The sequence below is a fragment of the Meleagris gallopavo genome, chromosome 1 (genome assembly GCF_905368555.1).
Source record: "Meleagris gallopavo chromosome 1, MGAL_WU_HG_1.1, whole genome shotgun sequence".
Lineage (NCBI taxonomy): Eukaryota > Metazoa > Chordata > Aves > Galliformes > Phasianidae > Meleagris > Meleagris gallopavo.
Genome location: NC_139404.1, coordinates 44,265,725 through 44,291,354, shown reverse-complemented (window position 1 = coordinate 44,291,354; position 25,630 = coordinate 44,265,725). Strand labels below are relative to the sequence as shown.

At 45.9% G+C, this 25,630-nt stretch overlaps 2 protein-coding genes across 22 annotated transcripts; one reads left to right on the top strand and one right to left on the bottom strand.

The window, feature by feature from the left end:
* The first annotated feature begins 282 nt into the window (after window positions 1-282).
* LOC104910410 (uncharacterized) lies at window positions 283-24,391 on the top strand. Of its 21 annotated transcripts, none has more exons than XR_014883069.1 (4): window positions 283-747; window positions 13,281-13,412; window positions 16,756-16,851; window positions 24,119-24,391. XR_014883069.1 is itself a non-coding variant. In XM_085222947.1 (3 exons), the coding sequence occupies exons 1-3, from the start codon at window positions 283-285 to the stop codon at window positions 16,768-16,770; spliced, it is 612 nt and encodes a 203-aa protein (XP_085079073.1). In that variant the 3' UTR covers window positions 16,771-17,709. The 21 variants fall into 21 exon arrangements, 7 of the variants coding, with proteins under 7 accessions (XP_085079073.1, XP_085079057.1, XP_085079146.1 ...); XR_014883065.1 differs by having other exon boundaries at window positions 15,411-16,851; XR_014883085.1 differs by lacking the exon at window positions 13,281-13,412 and adding an exon at window positions 6,969-8,607.
* On the bottom strand, window positions 14,137-18,661 carry MRPL42 (mitochondrial ribosomal protein L42). The gene is made up of 5 exons (XM_010709172.4): window positions 18,521-18,661; window positions 17,473-17,536; window positions 16,440-16,524; window positions 15,441-15,604; window positions 14,137-14,257 (listed from the first exon to the last, which is right to left on the bottom strand). The coding sequence occupies exons 1-5, from the start codon at window positions 18,600-18,602 to the stop codon at window positions 14,212-14,214; spliced, it is 441 nt and encodes a 146-aa protein (XP_010707474.2). The 5' UTR covers window positions 18,603-18,661; the 3' UTR covers window positions 14,137-14,211.
* Window positions 24,392-25,630: the final 1,239 nt, after the last annotated feature.

Sequence of the window (25,630 nt, the reverse complement as noted above, 5' to 3'; positions counted from 1 at the left end):
GCCCGCAGCGGAGCTCCGAAACTTTCCCCGGAGCCAACTTCGCGGCGCCCGGCACTCGCAGGTGTCGCGGGGCCGCGGGCGCAGGTGGGGAATCTCGGGAAGGGGACGCGAAGGGGACGGCGCGGTCGCTAGCCCCCCCCGCTTCGCGCCCGCTGTCGAGGAACGCGCGGCCCCGCGGCGGGCGCTCGGGGTCGGCACTCACCCGGGCTCAGCGGGACGGGACCGCCCGCGGGCGGGGCGCGGCGCTCGCTCGGCTCCCGGCGGCGTCAGGGGGCCGGCGGCATGGCGGGGCGCGGCGGTGCGGGCGGTGCGGGCGCACGGCGGAGCGCGCTCCCTCCCGCAGCCGGACGGACACAGACAGAGAGGCGGGCGGCTGCCGCCGCGAGAGGAGGAGGAGGAGGAGGAGGAGGAGGAGGAGGAGAGGAGGAGGAGGAAGAGGAGGAGGATCGCGCTCCGGGGGAAGCACCCCCCGCCCGCCCCCTTCCCCGGGAGCGGGCAGGAGCGAGCGCTCCGCGCGCCTTTGATGAGGAGGCGCGGGCATCCTCCCCCCGCCCGGCTCCATACAAAGGCCGCTTTCCAGGAACTTTCCAGGAACCGCATCATGTGACAGGACCCGCTCCGAGCCGCACCGCTCCCGGGCCGCGCCGCTCCGCCGCATCGCCGCGCAACTCCCCTCCCCGCACGGGCCGCCGCTTCGCACCGCCCCGCACGAATCGCGCCGGAGACGCGAGGCCGCCGCCGCCGCAGGTCAGTGCCCGCCGGGGAGGGAGGGAGCGGGGGGGGGGGCGGGCAGCGGGAACACCGCGGCCGCGGCACCTGAGAGCGAGTGGGGGGGCGCGGCCTCGAGGCAGGGAGCGCCCGGAGGGGGGCGGGGGGGAGGAGAGGGGGGGCTGTGCGGGCGCCGTGCCGCGGAGCGGCCGCGCGGAGCGGGGTGCGGGGGGGTCTGACGGGGAAACAAAGGGGAGCAAAGCGACGGCGGCCGCGGCTGTGCCGGGCTCGTCTCTGGCGAAGGGTGGGGATCGCCCTCAAAATTAACCGCGGTGTTGGGAAGGAGATAATTTTCGGATCTGAAAGAGGAAGGAATCGGGGCGTTGGGCCGTTCGGTTTGCTCTAGGCCGGTGTCGGTCGCAGCAAAACCAGCTCTACAAATCGTGTGTGTGTGTGTGCGTGGCGGTGTGGTGGTGGTGGTGGTGGGGGGTGCGGAGGACCCTTCGTCGGCGGAACGCGGCGCAGAGGGCCGCGGCCGGGACGGCTCCGACGGTGCGCGGGGGCTCCGCTGTGCCCCAACCGGGGGCCGCGCCGTCTCTGCGCCGGGAGCTGACCTCCGGCAACGCTGAGATCGGGGGGGAGCCGCTCCGAGCTGTTCAGGAGTTTTAAACGCGCTTCTGCGGGGTGTGAGCGAGGAGCGTTGGGGTTAATCATTCTCCCTTAAAAAATGAAATAAAATAATAAAAATTAGCCACAAGCGGTGCGTTTGGTAATTAAAGCGATTCGTGTGAAAGAATAACGGTTGTTAAGCGAGGTGGTCGGCGTGGCTCCGCGTGTGTGCGATGTGCGGGCACTTCGCTCGTTGGGCTTTTCGGAAAGGCGGCCGTACGTACGCGCTGCCCGCGGAGCGTCGGTGCCCCGCCGGTCCCCCGCCTCGGCCGCGCTCCCAGCCGTGTTCCGGGTGTCGGCGAGGGGAGAGGTGGCGGGAGGGGGGGCAGCCTGCGCAGAGCCCGACTTACTGCTTCACATCGGCTGCACTACGTCCAGAAAACTACATTTAAAAAAACAAGAAAGGGACATTTCTCCGTTTTTCTTCCTAAAATAATTCCTTATATGCAGACACAGAGCTTTCGCTCACGAATATATTGTTCGGCTACGAGATGTATTTTTGCAGTGATATATATTTTGCGACGCTACCTATTTTTGCTGCGATATCTGTATTATTATAGCATTGCAATCGGAGCTCTCCCCTTGCCGTTCAGGAGCTCCCCGTGGGGCGGTGCATCCCGCCCCGAGCCGGGGCTGTGCTGTGCCGCTTTGCCGCACTTCCGTCCCCCCGCGTTATTTGTCGGTGGCACTTTTAGGAACACCGCTTCTCGGCGCTCCCTTCCCCGCCGCCGCCGCTCTCTCGGCCGCTCGGAGCCGTACGGGAACCGCTCCCGGAGAGCGGAGGGGAGCGCCGTGATTCATGAGCCGGGGGTGGAACGGGAACGGCGGAATGCAATGAACGGGCGTTACTGCCGGCTCCGGCCATTGTTACGGGAAAAGCTGCGATAAAACTCCAGCGGGGGCTTTTCTCGATGTGGTCCCGTTCAACTTTTCACGAGAGGTCAATGCCGTTTAAAAGCAATGCTGAAGGTCCGAGGCAGCGATGTGACCGCGGCGTTCCCTCTCGGAGCGGAGCGGTGCGGGGACGCTCGGTGGGACCCCCCGGGCGGGGCGGGGGACAGGAGGGACCTCGGGCTCCGCTCCTCGCAGCCCCCCCACCTCCATTCCGCCTCGGGGTGAGACTCCCGCACGGTCACAGGGAGGAAAAAACCATTCGGTGGTGGAAGAAAAGGCGATTAAATTAAATTACTTTGGGGATTACGGGCCACATGCGGTGTATTAAAGTGCTTTAAGCTACTTTGTAGCTTCTTTGGCATTAGGGCGTTTAATACGGGCTCGGTCGGTCTGCACGAGTGCTTTGCTGGGTGAGAAAGAGCGGGGTGGGAGAGAGATGGGATGCAGAGGAAAAGCAGACGGGAGAGGCACAGAGATCTCGGGCTCTGAGAGCTTTGCTTTGCTCCATGTAAACAAAATCCGGCTTTAATTTGCCGTGCTATAAACAATAATTTTCCAATCGGGGTCACTGATACGAAAGGAAAATGACCGTCTGTAGGCAGGGATCTGAAATGGGTAATGCCGCCCGGGCAGCGTGCTTTATATATTGCCGATGGGGCTCGGGGACAGCCGCTGCCAGCCCCCGGCGTGCAGTGCCCGGCAGGGACGAGGGCACAAACGTCGGAGGTTTGAGGCTGAGGAAGGAGAAAGTCGATTCCTTTCCCAGATCCTTTCCCCCGCACACGAGCAGTTCAGTCGGGCAGTGCGTCGGCCGTCGGCAGATGTGTCAGATTCGGAGGTTCGGATCCGCAGCAGCGTGGGGAGCTCCTGGAATCACGGAGCATGTGTCACATTTCTCACTTGGTTCTGGATGTACCGAGAGAGAAAGGTGGGGGGGTGTGGGGGGTGACGGGACAAGGAGGTTCCCTGCTTGTTTTTCCCTAAGGCAAATATCTCTTCCATGATCGAGAGAAGAGGCGGCAGTGTTTTTGCAGTGGTGCGAAGTGTGGCTGTTGCTAGAAATGCTTCTCACTTTATTCCTGAAAAGTGTGCCAGATGCACAGGAGAGCTCGCACTGCTTTATTTATGTAATGCGATGTGAGGGGGAACGGGGGGAGTTCTCTGTCCCTGGTGCAGCCGATTTGGCTAAATTTGCCGTGCTGCAAAAGCTACGTGCTCATTTATCCCACTGGCAGAACAGAGGGGCCTCTCCTTGCTGCTGCATCCCTGCTCCCTGAGGATGCTGCTCAGAAAGCCCACTGCCCTCAGCGTGCCCTGTGCTCAGCTCAACCTGCGTCAGCCAAGGGGCTGGGGGCATCGTGTCCCACGCTGAGGGATCAACCATGCACTGCTGGGCTCATACAGATTGCGGCAGGAGCTCTGCCACATCCCGGCCCCAGGCACAGGGATGGGAGCATGGAGCCCTCACCGTGAGCAGATGAGGGTGAGTTAAGAGGGTACACCCCAATGCAGGGGCTGGGGAACTTCTCGCCCTGCAGTCAGGTTTTTGCTTCTGTTACAAAGAGCTCTTAAAACATAATAAATAGAGCAGAGAGAAAACAAGCGTTTCCCTAAGTGGGACCACGTTGCTCTTCGCAGCTGCCTGAGGAACAGAATGTTTTGATGAAATCAATGATGATGTATACGAAACAATTTTACTCTTAACCAACTGCCACCTTACTTCCTGCCATGCTGATCTATTCAGACACAAACACTTTCTCTTCCTTAAGAATATATATTTGCTCGAGGAGAGTCATCAAAAACTGGGTGGATAATTCCTATGAATCAGCGCTGTCCTAAGAGAAAGCAGCACTCAGAATCGGAAAGCAAACAGTCCAGAGACAGCGCTGGGAGGGCTGCAATGCTGTCCTGCTGGTTTCCCCTCGAAGGGCCAGTGGGTTCCCCTGCCCTCACCATGCACACAGCACATGGCAGGCACAGATCTCAGCCCCTGGGAAGGGGCATCGGGACTCTTTGCCCTCTCCCCGTGTGCCCTCTCCTCTGTAGAAACTGCTGGTGGCACACAGAGGCCTCTGCTGCACCGAGCGAGATTCACACACTCGGGAGCTTTAATTAGAACCATGCTGCAAGCAGTGCTTTCATAGCTTCTCCAATTTATTATTTATGATATAAAGCAATGACAAAGCAACATGAAAATATCTGCTTGTTAAGGCAAAATGACATGTGATGGCACAGGGCAATAAACATAAAAAAAAAAAGAAGAGAATTTCCATGGCAGTGCCCACCTGGTGCAGTACCTGGCAGTGCCTACCTGGTGTATAGGGTCGCACTGTGCTCAGAGCCCCATCTGCTGGGTCACTGCCATCACACGGAGGTGCCGCGTCCCTGGATGAGATGGGGAAAACACCGCACAGAGGTACCGGAGGTTTCACGGGCAGATACTGGTGCTCTGACAGCGTTTTCTTCCCCGTTAGTCCTCCCTTTCATCAGCGCGGCAGAAAAAGAGACTGCTGCAAGCCGCACATTGACAGCGGTCATTTAAACTGCTGCTGAGAGAGTGTGACGGGCTGTAGCGTTCAGGCTACGGTGCCGTGGCCGTGCTGTTTGTTCAGCTCGTTTCCCGGCTGAGAGACGCGCACCCAGCTGCACACCGACGGCTCCTCTGGTCACACTTGCACTCTTTGAAGTTCGGGTGTTTGTCGGCACTCGCACCCCCGGCTTTGCTTCCTAAAGCCCACCGAGATAGCGGCTGGCAGTGCTGTGCAGTGCTGCCTTCTCCTCCCGGCCGCTGCCAGAAACAACACGGCCGCTCTGAGCGAGGACGGGATGGTGCCTGCACTGTGAGGGGCGGCCCGTGCTTTGCGGCTGCCTTCCCCCAGCGGGCAGGAGGCTCTCCGGGGTGCTGTGTGTGTTAGTACAGAGCCTTGGTTGGTAGGGGCAGCTCTGAAACTGAGAGGGAAAATTAAAATAGGTGCAGCTGTGGCTGGCTCTTGACGGAGAGGGTTCGGAGCGCAAAGTGAAACGGGGATGCAGCAGAAACTGGGTTACGTGGCTCTGAGTAAATGCTCTCCCGTCAGAGCAGGATTTATTTTACATCACTGCTCTAGTTCTTGTCCTGAGGATGTTTAACTCACCCGGAGCTGTTTGGTCTCCAGGATGGATTCCTACAATTACGTGTTTATGATTGCGAGCGCTGCCACGGGAAGCAGCAGGAGGATATCATTTTGGGAGTGCTGGGAGGCACAGAGGGAGCTGGGAGAGCCTTCTCCTGGGCTTCAGCCACTGCTACACTTCGGAGGGAGGCTGCAGCGCACTTCAGGCCTGACGTGCTGCTGCACTTAGCAGCTTGAATAACAGGGCATCAGATGGGTATTACTGCATCGCTGTAACTTTAAACTTCTTCCACATAGTGACAACGTGCAGCTTGGAGCTGTGCGCGGTGCTCACCTCAGATGTGTTTTCAGAGTGCTCGCAGCAGGCAACGAACACGGCCTGCCCAAGGCCCCGTGGCTGCAGGCCTGCAGGGCTGGGCACGGCCTCCCACAGCCCCACGCGCTGCACAATCTCAGTGACCTGCCCAGCGCCCGCCTGCTGCCCAAGGATGCTTGGAGCTTCTCGGTCACACGCCGCGGTGCAGAGCTTGGGGACGCCCGGCTGTGGGAGCCCTGGCTGGGATAAGCCATGTCCAAGGCCGGATCGTGGGCATCTATCTCGGCCATCTGCCTGCAGCCCCGCACCAGATGTGGCTCGAAATCCTCAGATGCCCTCTGCTGCCATGGACCAGAATTAACAGATGGCTCTGTATAACTGGGTTTAGATTTGCTGAAGTTTGCTATTATCTCTGTTTTTGTAAATGGATGGGGGAGGGGAAATAATATCTGGGATTATTACAAAACAGGCAGAGCTTTTTAAAAAGTGTTAAGTCTGGGGCTGGGTCCCTTCTAACTGTGAATGCCATTGTCCCATATTTCAAAATGTTAACACTATTTTTAGCTTTCTCTTCAGAGCTCCCTCCCCTGATAGCTTATCCCTCTGGGTATGAGTTTGGCTCAGCGAGCCGCCTAGGGCACGGCACACTTTACCCCAGCATTTTGGGCCCCATTGTGTCTGATGGAACCAGCTCTGCTATTGTGGCTGGGCTCTGCTCAGGGCAGGCACTGAGAGACACTTTCAGCTGCCCGATGTCCCTCTGTATCACACAGGCTGGCTTGTGGGGGTCTGTATCTGAAGTGGGACAGGTGGCACCTATTTCCCACATACATGCCTGCATCAGGGCAGGTCTGTGTGCAGTGATACGCACAGCAGCCCTGGAACACAACAGATCCTGAAGGGGATCCCATGGCAAGCTCCAAGAATTGAGCGGCTTTGCCGAGCCTGAGCTTTCGCTCTGCCTGAGCTTCTGCTGTTTCTCACAGCAGCTCCTGTGAGGAAAAGCCAACCAAACCTCCCTACCTAAGTTCCCAGCCTGGTTCCCAGTGGAAAGTACCAAGGTGCGCTGTGTGCCCTCTCTGTACATCTCCATAGCCACCTCATGTCTTGGGGCCAGCTGTTCACTGGCATGGGATGGGATAGGATGGGATGGGATGGGATGGGCATTCCCAGCCATCCTCCACTTTTAGCCACACAGTTCTATGCTGCTTGCATTGTTCTAAAGTTTGCTTTGTTTTCTTTCTTTTTTTTTTTAATTTCTCTTCTAGAACATAATCTTGAATTTACAGAAGTCCATGGCAAAATCTGGTTGTGAAGGGGGCTTTGTTCTGCGAGACTATTTCTGAAGACTCCTGGCTCTCTGTCTGCCTTTGTGTACAAGGCTGACACACGGGCCCATCCACCCGCACTGTGCCCAGCAGCACGCCCGCTCCTTCCAGCTGCTCTATTGCAGGGATGCACATAACCCTCCAGTGGATGGGCTGTATCCCATCGCTGTGGCAAACTTGTGGAGCTGTGATTGCTTATAAAATCTGACAGCATGGTCCACTGCATGTATTTTTTCTAAATCCATATTTTTCCAATTTTTTTTTCCTGTAGTGGCAAGTTTTTTTCTATCCATCTGGGAGCAGAATCCTGTGCTCAGCGTATGTAAATAACAGCTGTTTCCACTCAATTGCATTTATGTACTTAACACTTCAAAATAGATTTTTTTCTAGAAGTTTCACAATCCAGTCACCATCCATGCTTAGACAGAGGTACTGGGGAGAGGTTAATGAAACCCCTCTGGACTGGCTGACAAAAGTATACAGCTGCAGCTCTGGAATCCCCGCACAGGATGGATTGCTGATGCTGACGGCCGTGCTCCAATGCATTCTGGAGGCAACTTCATTCCTGAAGCAGCCTCGTCTCTGGCTTCTGGGGCTACTGGGGAGATAGCAGGGTGCCATGTGAAGAGAGGAGCTGTGCTGGTAGTGCCTTCCAGGCAAAGTTAATTTGTCATGTAGAGCAGCTGAACAGGGGAAAAAATGGCAAGTAATTTAGAGGGAAAAGCTTATCTGCCAGTGTTGCAGATTTTTAAATGCATTAACCTGTGCATCCTGAGAAGAAAGGGAGCTCTTTAATGCTCTGATATGTCTTTTGTTGTAATGTCACTAGCTCTGAAATGAAAATACAGCCTTTTTATTTTAAAATGCCTCAGTGAAGATTTCAAGAAATTAGTGCTCAATTATTATTTTTGTCCAGAAGCCTCATTATTTTCCCAAGTGCCTCAACCTGAGCTATTTCATTAGACTTTTGGATCCTCTGAAGGCTGAGGATTACAGAACATTGATATTTAGTTACCCTTCATTCACTCCATTTACTCTGATGCAGACCACTGAAAGAGTTGTGTGTTCCTAAATCCAGGCTGATTTTATGTTACTGTATTTTTTATTTTGCTTATCCAGAAGAAAAATACTTTGATGTTTACTGCTGTTTCAACTTGAACACCTGTGAACTGGGCAAGACCGTGCTGAGGACTCAAGCTGTGCAGAGAGAGCAATAACTGCGTGCGAGCTGTTGCTCTCACACATCCCAACATGCCTGTGCCAGAGTGTTTACAGGAGGAGCAAAGAGGGCCTGAGCTTGGGTTGTCTGAGAGAACAGCTACCTGCTCCCACAGGGCATGTCTTTATTTCTGGATAAGAACATTCCTGATGCCAGGAGGATTGGCTTACAGCCGTGCCAACGTGGCTCCTCCTGGGCTCTTCCTGCTTCCCCACTCCACAGCACTGCCTGCACTCTGGTGCTCTGTGGGTCCAATGTGGAATGATGCTTTTTTGTGTTTCTTTCAGTACAGAGTGCCTGAAATAAGGTGAAACAGCTCTGCAGCCTCTGAGAATGGTGCTTCCCTACTGTGAATGTGAGGTACACGTGTTTTGGGGCGTGGTAATGTCTGAGGGCATGCAGCCATCTTGGGTTGCTCTGGGCAGAGGCACAAAAAGGCCTGGCCTCGGGAGCAGGCTCTTCACTGCTTGGGGGCCAGCTGGGAGAAGCTGGGAGAGGGCTGAGGGGTATGTGGTGAAGCAGTGTGGGTGTTCAGCAGCCCCAAGCTTGAGCTTGGTGCCAGGCTCAGAGGGGCCAGCCTGACTGCCGGCTGCTGGGCCCAGCTGGCTGGGCACAAGTGGCGCTCTGCAGGTGGTGTGCTTCACCCTTAAGAAAGCACAGAGCTTCTAAGGGGTCATTTCCTCAAGTCACGAGTTAAAGCCTCAGCCGTGTTGAAGCAACACAGCCAGCAGCTCGAGGGGCCAGGACCAGCCAAGCAGTGTGGGGGTGCTCAGCACTGCCACCTGCCTCAGGGCTGCCCACACCCTCCCTCCTTCACAGGCTGTGCCCCAGCCACCATCACCGCCTTTCAGCCAAACCATTGGCCTCTTTGGGCTCATTTCAAGTCTTTTTTTTTTTTTTTTTATTAAACAAATACAGCTGTATAAATTCAATGAATTGTAACCCACACGGCCAACACGACACACGTGGAGTGTTTGTTGCAGTAGGTTTGAATACAAATACACGGTCTAGAAAGAGAAGTGCTGGACCATTTTTCTTATTCTCCCTGGTATGGCGAACACTTTGCTTGCACTGTGTGTGCCTTCCCCCTTGATCAGAAATCCTTTTTCTTAATCAAGTTCTAAAATCCATGGAACTCATTGCCACGATCAGTTTCCCCATCACTAAATACAAGATTTTAACGGCATAAAAAAATGGGATGGGAGTAAGCAGTTTTATAAAGATGTAAGGTATTCATAGAAAATAACAAGCAAATCCTGACCTAGAAGTGGGGACATAGTTTAGAGATGAAATACTGGTGTAGCGGGATGGTTGGACTGGATGATTTTGGAGGTCTTTTCCAACCTTGGTGATTCTGTGATTCTGAGTCAGGACTAAAAAATATAGAATAACCAAAAAATTAAGAGGAAACATGAATTTTTACATTACCATAAACAAATGTAAACAAACAGACCTTTTTTCCCTGGAATTACTTTATTGACTGGAAGCCTCAGAGTGCCTTAACGAAAGCAGAAGCAGAAGAGCATGTCTGCAGCACAGCCATTTTGTTATTTGTTGTGTTTGTCTTGTGTAGCTACCTGGAGGTAACAGAGAGACCCATGGGCTCATCAGAAGAGGGACTACAGAGATGCATGAAATAAGCAACTCTTGTTTATTCGGAATAATTAGAATGAAAGAAAAAAAAATTAACAGCTTCACTACTAACTTTTAATATTGGAGAGCTGATGAAACAAAAGGAGGTGAGAGATTAAAATCCTATACACAGTTATTAAGCATGTGCATTACTGCATGCAGAGAACAAAAACCAGGAAGTTAGAAAGCTGTTGCAGTGAAGGCAAAACACATTGCTTCATTTGCTTAGCAAGAGAAAACTGCTTAGTCTTTAAAATATTTTGCTGACTTTCTCATCTCTTCTTTCAGGACTTCTGTATATGGACTACATGCTACTAAAGGTTAGCAGAAACAGCAAAAAAGAAGTCTTCACCTTTAAGCAGAGTACTTCTATATTTCTGTCTCTGCTCTCAAACTGTTGCCCTACCCTTCAAACTCAACCAACCAAAAACTAATTCCCAAACACAATAAAACTACCTTTATTTGCCTAGATGAAGTAGGCATCTAAATCTCTACTAAGCTCCTCCTCTCTTCACAGAAGAGAGAAAAGCACCTCCAGAAAACAATGTGCGGCTTATTCCAAGCATTTTTTTTTTTTAATGGGATTTACTGCCTCGTTGAGGTACTTTGTATGCGTGCCTATTGACTATAAGGTGAATCTATGACAGTTTACTCAGATTTACATGTCTAATTGGTAGTTGACTCAGTGTTAAGAAACAAGTCTAGCTCTTACATATTGTAGGTATACAATTAGTCTGAACTTTATTCTTGTGAAAACTGGGCTGTAAGTCAATTTATTCTACAGTAGTATTAAAGTGAGACACACATCCTCCATTACAGAAGAGGAACGCAGCCTGCACAGCCTATGTCTGCCTGTTCATATAACCTTGTACTGTTTTTCAGGATGGAATGAGCATGTGGGAAACTGTAACAATGCACCATGAAAACTGGAATAACCGAGAAAGTGCTGACATCAAACATAAATTCCTATTGTGATACATGATAGAGCTGCAGCAGAGATGTAGTGGTGGCACAGTAGAATTTGGAGATGTCAGGTGAAATCCAGGCCCTCCCAACAGCCAGCTTTTCCATGGGGCTGAATAGCTGCAGAGGGGAGGGTGGCTAACCACTCCCTCCATTCTTGTCTCGAGGAACTTGAGCATGCAGACACGAAACTCGTCAAATGGGCACATTTGGCAGTGCTGTACTTTTGACTCAATTTTTCAAAACCACAAGGGTTGGGTGGTTTTTTTTGTTGTTGTTTAATAAGTATGAAGAAAGATACAACTCTGATACATTAGAAAAGTCAAACAGTTCAAAGCAAACAAGAAAGTGCTAGAAAAGAACCTTTGACCCTTTGAATCCAAGCACTTTCAGACCTCCCAGGAAATATCTTATTCTTCAGTACTTGCAAATTTAATTAAGTAGCAGCTGGTGCATGCCTCTCATAGTGTTAAGTCCCACGATCTATGGCTTCGAACAAATCCAGGAGAGCCACTGTGCAAGATTGCCTCCCGGTGGTGGTACCACGAACCTGCAGAACGACAATTTGCACACAGAAAAGGCAAAATACCCGTTTGAAAAGAAGGCTTCCTTTTTGAATTCAGGTCTACGTAGAGTAAGTGAAAAATTTCAGTGTGATTTTAACGGCCTGAATTGAGGATAAACCTTCTGATATGTGACTGAAGCAGAGCTTTCTAGTGGAATAGCATACTAACAAGGAAAGCTCAAAGAGACTTTCAGTACAACGTGAAAAAAAAGCTAAAAATCAGTAAGATGTACCCAATTGCACACTATCCACGGCAATGAGCCTCCTGAAGTCTGAAACAATAGCTATTAAGCACAAGGCAAATGGCTGAGTGCCTTAAGTTGGATACAAAAGCACTACAGCAGATTTCCCATTCTACCAATTCTGTGTAACTCAAATTTTCAATTACGAAGTTAGCACAAGAGGAGAAAAGACAACAGAAAGTCCCAAACTACCTTTCAAATTGATTGTTCTTTTAGGAAAAAGCAGGAAAAGGCTCCAGCAGATGGATTTCCAACTCCAAGTCTTCGAGTAAAGAGAAACACACAGTTAAAGACAGCTTTATGTAGCTGTTCAAGACGATGAAAGCCATGAGGACAACTTGAAATTACTGTGGGAATAGGAGTTTAGTTGGGTCACGCTTCAGATGACCCAGACGAAAGATTTAGTATAAGAAAACAGAAATATTGGCAGCGTAGTGCAAGGAAAGATTTTAAAACACCCATTTTATGGATTAACGTAACAACAAATTGGCAGAGGGTACATGCAGTGAGTGCGTTTCAGACTCGCTCAGTTCCCAGTAACTGCTCAGAAGAGGAAGTACTTTAAATCAGATAGCAGTCCCACACATAACAGATTTTTAGTGCTCCAAATACCTCAGGAGTGTTCAGAAACATTTGGGAAAAAGTGAGATATGTAACATTTCTGCAGTGACTGTAGATGATTAATCACCAAGTTTGACAGGCAAGAACAGACAAATGTAGTAGTACTGTGATAACAAAAGGCATCTGCAAGGGAAAACGTCCTAACAGCATTATGCAGGCATAAGCAAGAATTTGTTTGTGGGGGGGATAAATATTTGAAAGCTGAACCCAAGAAAGAACATCTTTTTTTAAATTGGAATGAAACCAAGCAGAGACTATTTAGGTCTCAGCTTTCCAAAAATAATGGTGGTTCAGTTTTACATGGTGGATTGTAACAAAACAGTGAGCGTTGAGATGTAAGCTTCTCACCTATGGACCTGTGTCAGTAACAGTCACCATAAACTGATGCAAATAATAAAATGTGCTACGCCACCAATTACTAAAAACCCTTCAAAAAAAGTGATACTATAGGCAGAAGAAGTACTTTTGTTCAACTGAATTTGCAGAGTAAGCAGACATCCTTTCCAAAAACACAGTAAACATTCCTTCATGACAGTATGCTTGATGACATGTGAGCAACACACTGGATCACACACCCAGAATCACTGTGCTGATGTAGGATTACACATGGCATCAGATTAACACAGAAGCGTAGCAGAGCTGTTTCGTGCTATTCCAGGAGAAATCATTACGGGCTACTGGCCTTACATGTTAAAAATAACACCCATCAAATACGTAGACTAGCTTGGTGCATCTGCCATTAACTTCACACAATCAAAGCATTTAAGAAAAACAAACTGTTTAATAACTCTAGAAAAAAGCAGATGTACTTCATGCTAAAATGACCAGAATTAGAGACTTTATACGGTACTCATCTTCTAGCAAAACATATGGATAACACAAACTGGCAAAATGACACTAGATGAATGCAAGAAACAAGAACCTTCCTGTCTTATCCAAGTTGCCTTGGAAAGGAAGTACGATCAAAATGTATGACATTTGGGATTTTTTCTCCATCATTATTTATTTAGATGTGCAAAGATAACAGTAATGTTACTGGATCTCTGTGGAGGCACAACGTCCCAAGACGGCACTTTCTGTCAGAAGGCCGATGCCTAAAACTGGAGGCTGGAGAACAGAATTTCATATTTCTGAGAAAAACGGTAGGTGACAATATTTTACTAGCAGAAACATTTAAGCACTGCAAAGTGCTATGAAGCAGATTAAAATCATGTTTCTTGAATTTAAAGCATTTAAAGGACCAGTCCTTCCCCCTTGGTAAGCTGGAAAGAGTAGGTATCTTCACTGAATGATTGCTGGGCTAAAGCAAAGAACTATTCCTCCCCGAGCTACACCTATTTATAGGAACATACATAGCATCCTCACTGAATAAATTAGGATGAATTTAAAATTAAAAATAACAACAAGAATGTACACAAATATCTCAAATATTTGCGAATGCCGAATGATTAAAGAGCGAGTGATGCCTTGGAAGCTGAAGTTTAACTGAGTCATCTGGCTTTCAGAATAAGAAAAGAGCCTTAAATTCTTTAAACCTCAGTATTCAAAGCTCATCTGCATTTCAAGTCTTAGATTTCTAAAATAAGAAACCACAGCACGTCCAGTTCTAGAACTCCCACTCTGAAATACTGCTTCTATGCGTTTACTTTACGATAAGCCTCTGACCTAGTTTAATCAGAGCACTCCATCATCTGTTACATCCAGATCTAAGACCAGCACATTCTCTGACCCAACAGGCACAATATTCTTCAGAGCCCTTATGTCATCAGTGCACTTCTGTTGTTTTTCTATTATCAACTAACTGAAACAGGAAAAATCAAATTTAGTTAAGCACTGTTTCGTTAAAACACACATGTAGAACTGATAAACATTTCTGTATTTTTTCTTTTATTTCAAATAAAGATTAATAACAACATGCTCGTGAGCGAGAAGTCATCTTAATTATCTGTCTTTAGGAGGATTAGGATTCTTCCGTCTTCTGTGATACCTAGAAGATAAAAAAAAAAGCTGCTGTGAATGCAAGTTTTGGAAAAATCTTTGATTTTTCTGACCTTCTTCCCTCCAGAAGCAGTTTGGAGGTTACACAGTAAGCAAAATATAATACACACAAACACAGCCCGTGACCATTCATTAGATGTTGTTCATGAAGTTACGTAACACTGCTCATTTCTGCTGCTATGTCTGCTACAAGCACGCAATAATCCATTCAGTTGTAGAACAGATTAGATACAAAGGCTGTTTTTTACTCTTAATCCTTTGTGTGAGATTGATTTTATTGTATAGTCAGGGCCTCCTCTGACCAAAATGATTGCTACAGAATAATCAGGGGTACAAGAAGGAGTTATGTCAGACCTTACTTTAAATAGTGTAATATTCTACAGTCAAATAATTTAAAACAATTCTTCACAACAAAGAAAGATAAATTGCATCCCTACTTTCTTAATTAGCCACCCTTAAACAAGGCAAATACAGTACAATACTCATTAAGCGACAACTACCCTCTGGCCATAGGGAGTTCTACCATTTTGTTTTCTTCACTTGTTCACAAAACACAGCAGTTAAAAAGGTTTGCTGTGTATCAAGTTTCCATAGCTATAAAACTAGCAATTACCATAAAATGTAATAACACAGACTGGAGTGGAGTTGCACAAACTAAAATGCTGTTTGTTTCCAATGGTGTACCTGAACACACAGAGTTTCTCTTTAAGCTCAGTCAGGCATGTTATATCTCTTCTCCTTGCAGCTTTCTGAATACAAAGTGCACCAAGGTACACTTCTCATCATTTCAAATGAAAAACTACTTTTTTTTTTTTTTTTTTTAAAGTCTGATAATTATATGGTTTCAAGCTGTATTGGCTACATTCATTAAAAGTGTGATTTCACTTATGCAATTTTAGGAAATCACGTGGAGCAGCAGCTAATTACACAACATGAGAAATTTCTACTCCATGGTATTTTACCAATCAAATTGCAAAGTCTATGGAAGGGGCAGAATTTAAAAAAATAAAATAATACACAGTCTTCCATTTACACGACATTGCATTTAGAACTGTATGCAGTAGCCCACGTGCTAAGAGTATTTCATAGGATGAGTTTGGATAAATTATAATCATTCCTGTATTTCTCTTTATGCCCAAAAGGAACACACATGGAATAAAAAGAAAACTTACTGTCCCACAGGGTACCACCGATGTTTTGTAGTGTAAAACATTTTGCTGAGCTCTTCAATTGTAAGTCCTCTATCATTCTTTAGCTCTTCTTCATTCAATCTGGATTTTAAAACTTGATCAAGAGTTTCTTCTTTGTTATTCACTGGATCTGGTCGTGGCACAGGCTACAAAAACAATAATGTAAATTTCCTCTTTGAGGAAAAACAAAAAGTCAAGCTGCACTGATAACATTACTGTTTACTCTTTAAAGCTGAGAACAAAAGAACTAAAAAGAGAAAGCATCATAAAAGGCTCCCTCCTTCTCAATCAAAACCACATCACTCTGGGGAGGAATTCTAGAAACATCTCATTACTCCAGGTGCTACAGCTGATTACCGTGTCCCTACTATCAGTACTACTGCTGAGCTCTCATCCTTACAATCCACTAGCTGAATCATAAGCATCAATTTACTAACATAAAATACTCATATTATTGCTATTTATACATTTGCTCATACTGACGATCACCATTTTATCGTATTAAGTTTTTAAGTTTTTATTGAAAATTTTCCTGTGAAGTTTATGAACTCAGAGTTGAATGGAATTTAAAGCCTGAGTTTAAAATAACAGCACTTCTTCATGTCCCCCACACTGCTGCATCTGAACACAGTAGGACGTATGAGCTATCGCCTGGATTTCCAACATCTTCTCTGAGGAGCATGCTCTTAGACAAACACTGGTTTTCTCTGTAGTGCACAACTATTTGAGTACCTCATTTAATTCACTTTGAGTAATGCTGGGATAATCTGAGCATTTATTTGCCCGTAGCTTTCTCTCACTTCAGCTCAAAGTCCTCCTTACAGCAGCAGCTATATTCATCATTCACTTCACGGGTATGCTGCTTATGTAAAGAATAGTACCTCTGTATTTCAAACTGCAAGGAAGAACGAACAGTTGTCCTAAAGACTCAGAACTTCCTATGCTTTTACACGACTAAGCAGTGTGTACAGTTGGACATACTTGTGTGTGCTCGTATGGAATCTCAAGTGAAGGGTGGTAGCAGACAATTGTCTTCGAATCTGATGTCAAGGCAAGTTCCACTCTGCTATAAAAATAAAAAGTGACATTATTACAATCCCTTACAATTTTCAGAAATGCTGACTGACTGAGCAGCCCAATTCCCAAAGAAAACCTGAATTCATCCTCTATTTATGAATTCTTTGTAAATCTTCTATAAAATAAAAAAATAGAAGGCTCACAAGTACTTGATCTGAACTTTCTTCCCCCAGCTATTTCATGTTTCTTCTTCTTCTCTCTTTTTTTTTTTTGATGGCAGAGAAGAAAGGGATAAAATGGAGCTCTACAGACAGCTGGAAATATGGCTCGGAAAAGTCTTTAGGACACTGAAGAATCACACTAAAACTAACAGCAGGTAATGAATGTCAGTGATATCTACAACGTGCCTTTATAAGAAGTGTGGTACCAGTAAGAGAAAGAATAGGAAATAAAGCTCCAGGTTCCATCATTTGACAAATGATGGTAAGCATGATAAAGAAGAAATTCTATTGACAAGTTCCTTGAGGGAGTACGGCTTTTCTCACCTTATTTCCCTGTTAACTTCTGTAACATTAGCTTCCAAAAAACTTCTGCAGTGCAGATGTTGCAATTCTCATTATGTTTTTATCATCTTTTCCATTTCCTACTGAAGTTTCCCATGCAGCAGCACAAAATTACCTGGGCTGTGTCTTAACAATAAGCATCTGTGAAAACAACTGCTCTTTCTTTAGCTCTTCCACAATTAAAAATGTAGTGGTACGGGGCTCATCATCGTATTTGGAATGAGTCATGCATGATTCTCCATTCTGCTCATTTTTGAAACAGTAGCTTCACAATCATTATGACTGAAAACAATACTTCACTTCAAGTTATTATGCATCTATATCCAAAAGCGGTCGAAAGTGTGTTTGATACCATCAGATGACAACTTGATGGCAGAGCCAGTAACGTGCAATACACATCACATGAGAAGGCCACACAGAGCACGTTGACTTACCAGTTGTAGTCTTCAGGGAGCACTGAGTACGTCGATTTATGACAAGCATGACATACAGCTCCAACTGCAAGGAAAAAAAGACAAACAAGTTATAAAACGTTGTCTAAATAGAAGCTCACTTTAGCATGAAGATTTCTAGTGCTACCAAAAACGCAATATTTACGTAGCTGTCCTACTTTTGTATTTCTATTGTACTGTATTCCTAAGAAAAAAAACACAGCTTGAACAAAACACAAACGTCACTGTTATATCTTTATAAATGCTTTAACAAAATAGATGCATTTTGAGGTCATATAGTATTGAAAGGGCAAAGAACATTATAGTATGATTTACAGGGAAGATTATCTGATTTTTTCTTTAATTCACAGTAACAGTCACTGTTAAAATGAGTTTGTACTTTGCTGAAGAGTGGTATATATGCTATGCAAAACTACAATCCCTTGGCTGCTCTAACACTAGGGAACTCAATTCCTTCCACAAGTTCCTGTTACTCCAAGGAAAGCAATCACAAGAATTACAAGTAGTAAAGGCCACCAGCATGCTTGTCTATAACAGCAAGGGAAGAGATTCTCACCCTGCACTCAGCACTCACTAGATCACACCTTGATACTGTGGCCCCTTCGGGTCCCTTCAGTAAAAGTAAAATGGCATAAATGCTGTGAATGCCACCACAGTGGCTATACTGTGGGGAGAGGCATTCAGTGCAACAAAGCTGGGAAGATTCAAAGAACCAAGGGGAAACTTTTCTGTAGGTGTTTTCCTTTTAGAAGTACTTTCATGTGTTAAATTCTAAAATTCAAAGACAAATTTATCTAGAAATTGAGATACACTTCGGATTTTAAAATTCTACATTTATATTTTGATCAGCACCATCATGCTTCAGTTTTCCCAAAGAAACTCATCTTTAGTTATAAAGATGTCAAACTTTTATAACACAGATCTTTAAAGTCCCTTTCAAACTAAGCCACTCTATGATTTTATAGAGTATAACAAAGCAGCTCTCAAAGAATAAATGCTAATATAGGATTTCAATTCCATCATCACTTACCTCGTAGTGGGACTTGCTTACAGGCAGCTACTGAACGCACCCAGAGACAGCTGGACCACACAGCCCTAAGTGATGTTGCCATGCTGAGAGCAGATGGGAAACCAGTCCTGGACAAGATGGAACTGAAACAGACACGATGTCTTTTCGGTTCCAGAACACCCTCTGAAAAAGACCAGTTTCGTAACTGTTTGGGTACAGAGATAGACAATTTAGTTTCCTAGCTTAAGAACAAATAGAATTCGTTCAGTATGTTACTTGTTGTCAGTTTTTGGTAAGTCTTTATGATTTAAGATAAACACATCTCCTAAAAAGTCAAATATGGGACAATCTTCATTAGTAAGAAGTTCTCTCTAAAGTAGCTTAATTTACTGAACAACCTCAGTCGCCCCAGAAAACAACTTTCCAAGCTTGGGTCCTCCCTCAGCTCAGTTTTGCTGCTAGTGCCCACACATGCACCACTTTTGTATCCTTCACAGAATCACAGGCCAGGGTTGAAAGGGACCTCAAGGATCATGAATTTCCAATCTCCCTGCCACATGCAGGGCCACCAACCTCACTGTCTAATACTAGACCCTGCTGCCCAGGGCCACATCCAACCTCACCTTGAACACCTCCAGGATGGGGCTTCCACAACCTCTCTGGGCAGCCTGTTCCAGCACCTCACCACTCTCACAGTAAAGAACTTCCCCCTGACATCCAACCTAAATCTTCCCTCCCTCAACTTAAAACTATTTCCCTTTGTCCTGCAGTTATCAACCTTTTCAAAGAGTTGGTTCCCCTCCTGTTTGTAGGCTCCCTTTAGGTACTGAAAGGCTGCAATGAGGTCACCCCACAGCCTTCTTTTCTCCAGGCTGAACAAGCCCAGCTCCCTCAGCCTGTCTTCATAGGGGAGGTGCTCCAGCCTTGTGATCATCTGGACCCTCTCCAACAGCGACTTCTTCTTTTTTCTGCAAGCCCCATGGAACTATTCCTGATGTGCGATTTTCCTTTCGCAACACACACGAGCCTGTTCCAAAAGTAATGCCTCCTATTTTATTACATCAGCCCATAACATCAAAAGTAAATGCTGGTCGTGTGTCAGTAGAGGTTGAACCCTCCCACCAGCATTCTGTTACATTTTGTTGCCTTGTGACAAATGGCAACGGGGGGGCAGTCTGACAGAATGGTGTCTGACAGGGAAGTGCATATGAAGCAAAGGTGCATCACCGAATTCTTTCATGGGGAAAAAACTGCACTCACTGACATTCATTAATGCGTGCTGAATGTTGATGGAGATCAAACAGCAGACGTGAGCATAGTGAGAAGGTGGGTGGTGTATTTCAGCAGTGACTGAGACATGAAAGCCAAGCCACATTTTGGACAACCATGCAGATTTTTACAAGTGTGGCTAAGCAGGTTTTTATTCATTGTTAGCAAAAATGCAGTACTAACGGTGGAGATTGTGTTGTCATAGCTGAGAATCTGCTCTATCAAATAGCATCATTGAAACCGTTGTAGTTTCCATAGAAAAAGGTTAGGAAGCATTACATTCAGAGCGACTCTTAAGTAACTCTTGGAGTTAACAAACTGCCTAGATGCAAAACATAACTGGGGACAGCAAAACGACATGCTCGTTAACAGAAAAAAAAATAAAAAAAAAAAATCAGCGCTTCAGAACGCCTCCACAGCGTGCGGTCGGCAGCCCCTCCCCGCTTCCCACCCGTTTACCCACCAGGAGTGCCGCTGCCGCATAGCCCCATGCGCCTCTCTGGGCGCTGCCGGGGAAGAGATGGGACGCTGCTAGAGGGCCCCGCGCACACAACCTGGGACAAAGAACGTCTATATACATGCGTGCTTATCTACAGCAAGTATTTATCTGAAAGAAAATCAGTCCCTAATCCATCACGGCAAGCAAGAGTGCCCGTTATAAAAGCCGACCTGCAGAGCACTACATACCAACGGAACGCTTTCATCCCTCAGTACGCGACCCCGGCCGCGAAGACAAGCACTGCGCCAATACGAACCCCCTCCGCCTTCAGCGCTGAAAGCAGCGCTCTTCCGCTTCCGGCGCCATTCTGCTTCCGGTTTATTTCCGCTTCCGGCGTACTTCCTCTTCCGGTGTACGCCCCGCGGCCCGCTGGGAGGTGCAGTGCGGTTGTTCTCTGGTGCTTTCGGGTCTCTGGCTGAGTGTACAAGTTTCACGCAGCCACCAGTGAAAGCCTCCCAGTTTCAGCAGCATCTCGCTTTGTCCTGCAGTTGTGGAGCAGCTGGTGACACTGACAGCTTTCCAGAGTCCAGCAGGAGCATAGCCAAGAGCTGAGCATTCCCACTGATTGTTCCCACTAGCAGTGGCAAACATTTATTTTCAGATGTTTGCCATGACAGTTTCCCCTCTACTCAGCTCTTATGAGGTACTATCTGGAGTACTGTGTTCAGGCCTGGAGCTCTCAGTACAGGAAGGATGTGGAGCTCTTGGAGTGAGTCCAGAAGAGGGCCACTAAGATGATCAGAGGACTGGAGAACCTCTCCTATGAAGAAAGGTTGAGCGAACTGGGCTTGTTTAGCTTGGAGAAGAGAAGGCTCCCGGGAGACCTCATTGTGGCCTTCCAGTACTTGAAGGGAGCTTATAAACAGGAGAGGGAACAGCTGTTTACGAGGGTGGATAGTGATAGGACAAGGGGGAATGGTTTTAAACTGAGACAGGGGAGGTTTAGGTTAGATTTCAGGAGGAAGTTTTTCACACAGAGGGTGGTGTCACACTGGAACAGGTTGCCCAAGGAGGTTGTGGATGCCCCATCCCTGGAGGCATTCAAGGCCAGGCTGGATGTGGCTCTGGGCAGCCTGGTCTGGTGGTTGGCGACCCTGGACAAAGCAGGGGAGTTGAAACTTGATGATCATTGTAGTCCTTTTCAACCCAGGCCATTCTATGATTCTATGATTCTAAGATGGAAATCATCCGTTCTGGGCCTTCGTGGAGCACTGCAGTCAGTAAGCAGAGAGCTGGCAGAAGGGTGACTTAGAATCACAGAGGTTGCAGAAGATTCCTCTAAGATCATCCAGTCCAACCATGCCCACTGGCCATGTCCCTCAGTGCCACGTCTACGCATTTCTTGAAAACCTCCAGGGACGTGACTCCACTGCCACCCTGGACAGCCTGTGCCAATGCAGCACCATACTTTATGTACTACTCAGAGATGCAATCAAGAAGAAAGCTGTATTTCCACTGCAAGGCTCTCTCACGCCCTCCTCATCACTCCCATCACGCTTCTGTGCACAGCTTCTGTTCTGCATTCAAGCACTGAACAGAAGCAATACAGCTCAGTGTATGTCCTGTGCCAGCTCATTGTTCCCACAAGGAAGCTGTTGTGCTGGGATGAGGTCAGCTTTCAGATGAAGAACAGCCTTTTGGGCTGAGTACAAGCAAGAGAGTGGTTGCACTGGCAGACAAAGAAAACATGTTGAGAATTCTAAGCTCAAGGATGGTGCTGACAAAAATAAACGATTATAAACTGCCTGAAACAAATGTGATCTGGAAATGAAAAGAAAGTATTTAAACTGTTTAAGAAATAACTTATGGAAAATCTTGTCTGTAGGTGTAGTGGAGACAAACTGTTCTACTTCAAACTGCATCTTGACAAGTTTATGAGCAGGTTGTGACCAAGGCACAACTTCTCAGGATTCTTACTAGGATTTTGCAGGTGGTGCAGCCTGTATGGTGTGCCGCCACAGCTGGCTAATTCCATACATCATTTAGAAGTACATCACTTCTTACAGCAACAAAGCTGTCACTTTCTGCCACCTTCTTCTGACTGGCAGACTGTCCCATTTCAGCAAACATCAGCTCAGATTTAGCTGGCCAAGTTGCCCTTGCCTGTATCCTGAACTGCATCACTGTAATACAGCACTAAGAAAATGCATCCTATGAGGCCCCTCAATGCCGAATATGATTAGGTGTATTGTTCTGTGTGAAATTTTGACATAAGCACAGCAGGCCTTGTTCTAGTTTCCTGGAGGATATTAAATAAAATTAAGTTATCTCCGACTTATCTTGAAGATATTCATGACTTAGTTGTCATAACTTCTTTAAAAATTTGCTGAATTCAATAATGATGACACCTGAGGTGGCTGACACCTCAGATGTTCAGATTCCTTCCCAAAGGATACTGTTCATTCATGCTGCAGGTAAAATCCTTCTAGGCCAGTCTAAGACTGAAATAAACTCCCTTCACAATTGGACACCACTGCAAATCTCACTGTTTTTCTTCCCCGGTGTTAGACTTTTATTAATTATCTCCTCTTTATTGAGTAGTATCTGACTAATAAAAATTGTTAAGACATTCTCAGTAGCTCCTTAGAAATTTACCCTATCCATAGAAAATACTAGGTCTTATTATACTCAATATACTTAATTATATTAGTAATCATCATATGTGCTGTCTGCTATCTAACAGATGGCATCACTGCTATCTGTTACATAGTACTATCGCATCTGCAGTCCTGTCTTTCACATCACTACAATGGCATATTACTTACAGTGTTAATTAGAAACTGGCAGCAATCTTCCGTACTTTGTATAAACTCATTGGCAATCCTGTTAAATTTTATTCACAAAATAGCCTCCACTAGGTTGGAGATTCCCTTATTTTATAACCTCATAGTGTAATTAGTTTTAAATTAGAGGTAATCGGTAGGTATTTGTTATTCTGGAAACGCGTCCCTTTAAAAGATTAGCTCTAAAAGGTTGCAGTGGAAGACATTGCAAAGCATTATTTTTATTTTTACAAACTAAACCACGTTCCCTGATAAGTTTCCAGACTATTTTTAGATGGCTTCTGTTAAAAGATTTTAGGAGACAGTATATGAGGTCTGCCCCCTCTCTGACACTTAATGTTCTGAGAGTTTATTCTTGGAAGCATGTTCTGACAGATTACAGCTTTCTGGTAGCAAGACAGGAATTGCTTAAGGACACTCAGAAGCATGACTACACACTTCTCAACTATGGCTGGAGATGGGGCTATTAATAACTGCCAACTGCCTTGCTTGCTTCAGCATATTGTGAATAGCAAAGAGAAAGTTGCTCACTCCATATTGGCTAAACAGAAAGTAGGTTTTTCTGTCCATTAACAGCAGAGATACCAAGAAGGCACTAATGGTAATTCCACGAGCCACGGATCTCTGGGACTCTGTGTTTCTGAAAACCTAGAAAGTGTAGTTTCTAAGTTGCTCTCTTGCTGAAGATAAAGCATTACCTTATCTCACCCAAGCAGTCACTTATGAATTTCTGATCAAACAACTGACTTCCAGTTATGTAACAAATGGGATGTGGTAGCGAGGGCAGGACTGTGTTGGCTTTGCCAACAAATTCATAAATCAGAGCTGGTATCTGGATTTTTGTGGGGTTGTTGTTGTTGAAGCTATATTTTCCCTCTCTCCCCCATCATCTTATGAGAAATAGAAAATTAGGCATTGGCTTTTCTAGCTCTCTTGCATACTTATTCCTAAAAATGCATATGACATATTTAGGAAATTGTTTCTTAGTAAATTAATTCAGGCACCTTATTAGCAAAAATGAACACAGTAAGTATTTTTCTTTTTCTTTTTTTTTTTTTCTCTCCACAGAAATCAACGCTTCAGAGTCTTCCAGGAATGAGCATTTGGTTTGCATGGGCTTGTTGTATTGCAAGGTGGCAGACAAGCCTTACTCCTGAAAGAAAGTGTCTTAGTCTTTGTGAGGTTATTCTCCAAATTTAGAGCACAGATCTCTAATAAGGCGCAGCAGTTGAGTGGAGGTGTTAGTTCTCAAATCTTCTCAAGTTACGCTGTAGCCATGGATGTTTCTATATTTTAAGTCAATCTGTAAACACACAGAATAAACTCCAACACTCATGTCAATAGACTATTTTCATTCGTTAGTAAATTCCATGCCATCCTATCACCTGTTCACTGGGTTACCATTAAAGATTCAAGCTGCATCTTAATTGCCTGTAGGGTCCTATACAACCTAAATAATTTGTGCTGATGTTGATTACTGTTGTTCAAGTAAGTAACATTAAGCCTATATTCGAGCAGTTACTTAAATAAATAATAACAATCAAAAGCATTTCCTATAGTTTTGGCTTCTACTTACAGCATCCCATTCTGATGTCTTACTTATGCAGGTAAAACATCCCAGAGGTGGCCCTTCTTAGTAAGGTTTCAGCCAGTGATGCCTGCTAGAATCATTCTGAATTTGCTCAATGACTGTTCTGTCCACTGCTAAGTGCAAAACTGCACTTCTATGCCTCAGTTTCCCCATTTGTGTGTAAGGATAACAACAGTTCTTTTAAAATACCCTGGGCTTTATGTATAAATATTTCCAATGTAAAATCCAGATGTTACAGTGGGAATCCAATCAGTGTATATGTATCTTTTTCCTAAGTATCCAGTTGAACATACTCTGCAAGATGTAACAAAAATATCAAAATGTTCTTATGTAAAATAAAGAATCCAGGTTTTGAAAGTTTTGTAATTGCAGTTAGACTTATTATAAGATTGCAAAGAGGGTAGGAGGAGGAAGTAAGATTAGTCAGCCACAGGCTCAGATGGTCTAGATCCACCCAATGAGTAACTAGATGACAGCTAAAGCTGTCACAGGAAGATGGTAAGCAGCTGTGTTGCCTTGTCCTGGGACTATGAATTGTATGTATAACTGCAATTCTTTGCTAATGTTTTCTATCTGCACCCTAGAGAATCTTATTGTTAAATAAGGCAGTTGCTTAATTTTGTTCTCAGAACAGCTATAGGGTGGTGTGACATGACTGTTATGGATCTGTGCATGAAAAATATGCTTCCCATCCTGGTTTTCATATAGGTGCAGTGAGACGTGAGAGGCTTAGACAACAGAATGGGTCACTGCTGCTGGAAGGTTTAATTTTACATTCACCACATCTTACTCTGTTTACTATTGTTTCTCTTGTGCCAACTTAGATTTCCCAGTGAGCTGGTCAGAAGGGTAACCAAACCAAGAAAAACCCCTTGCTCCTCCCATTCCCTAAGCAGATAAGCACCTATAGAAAGGGAGGGGGGGTTCAGAAATAGATGGCAGAATGCAGGGAAAGGAAATAGGAGTTCAGTGTTGCCTGCAGCTTCTCA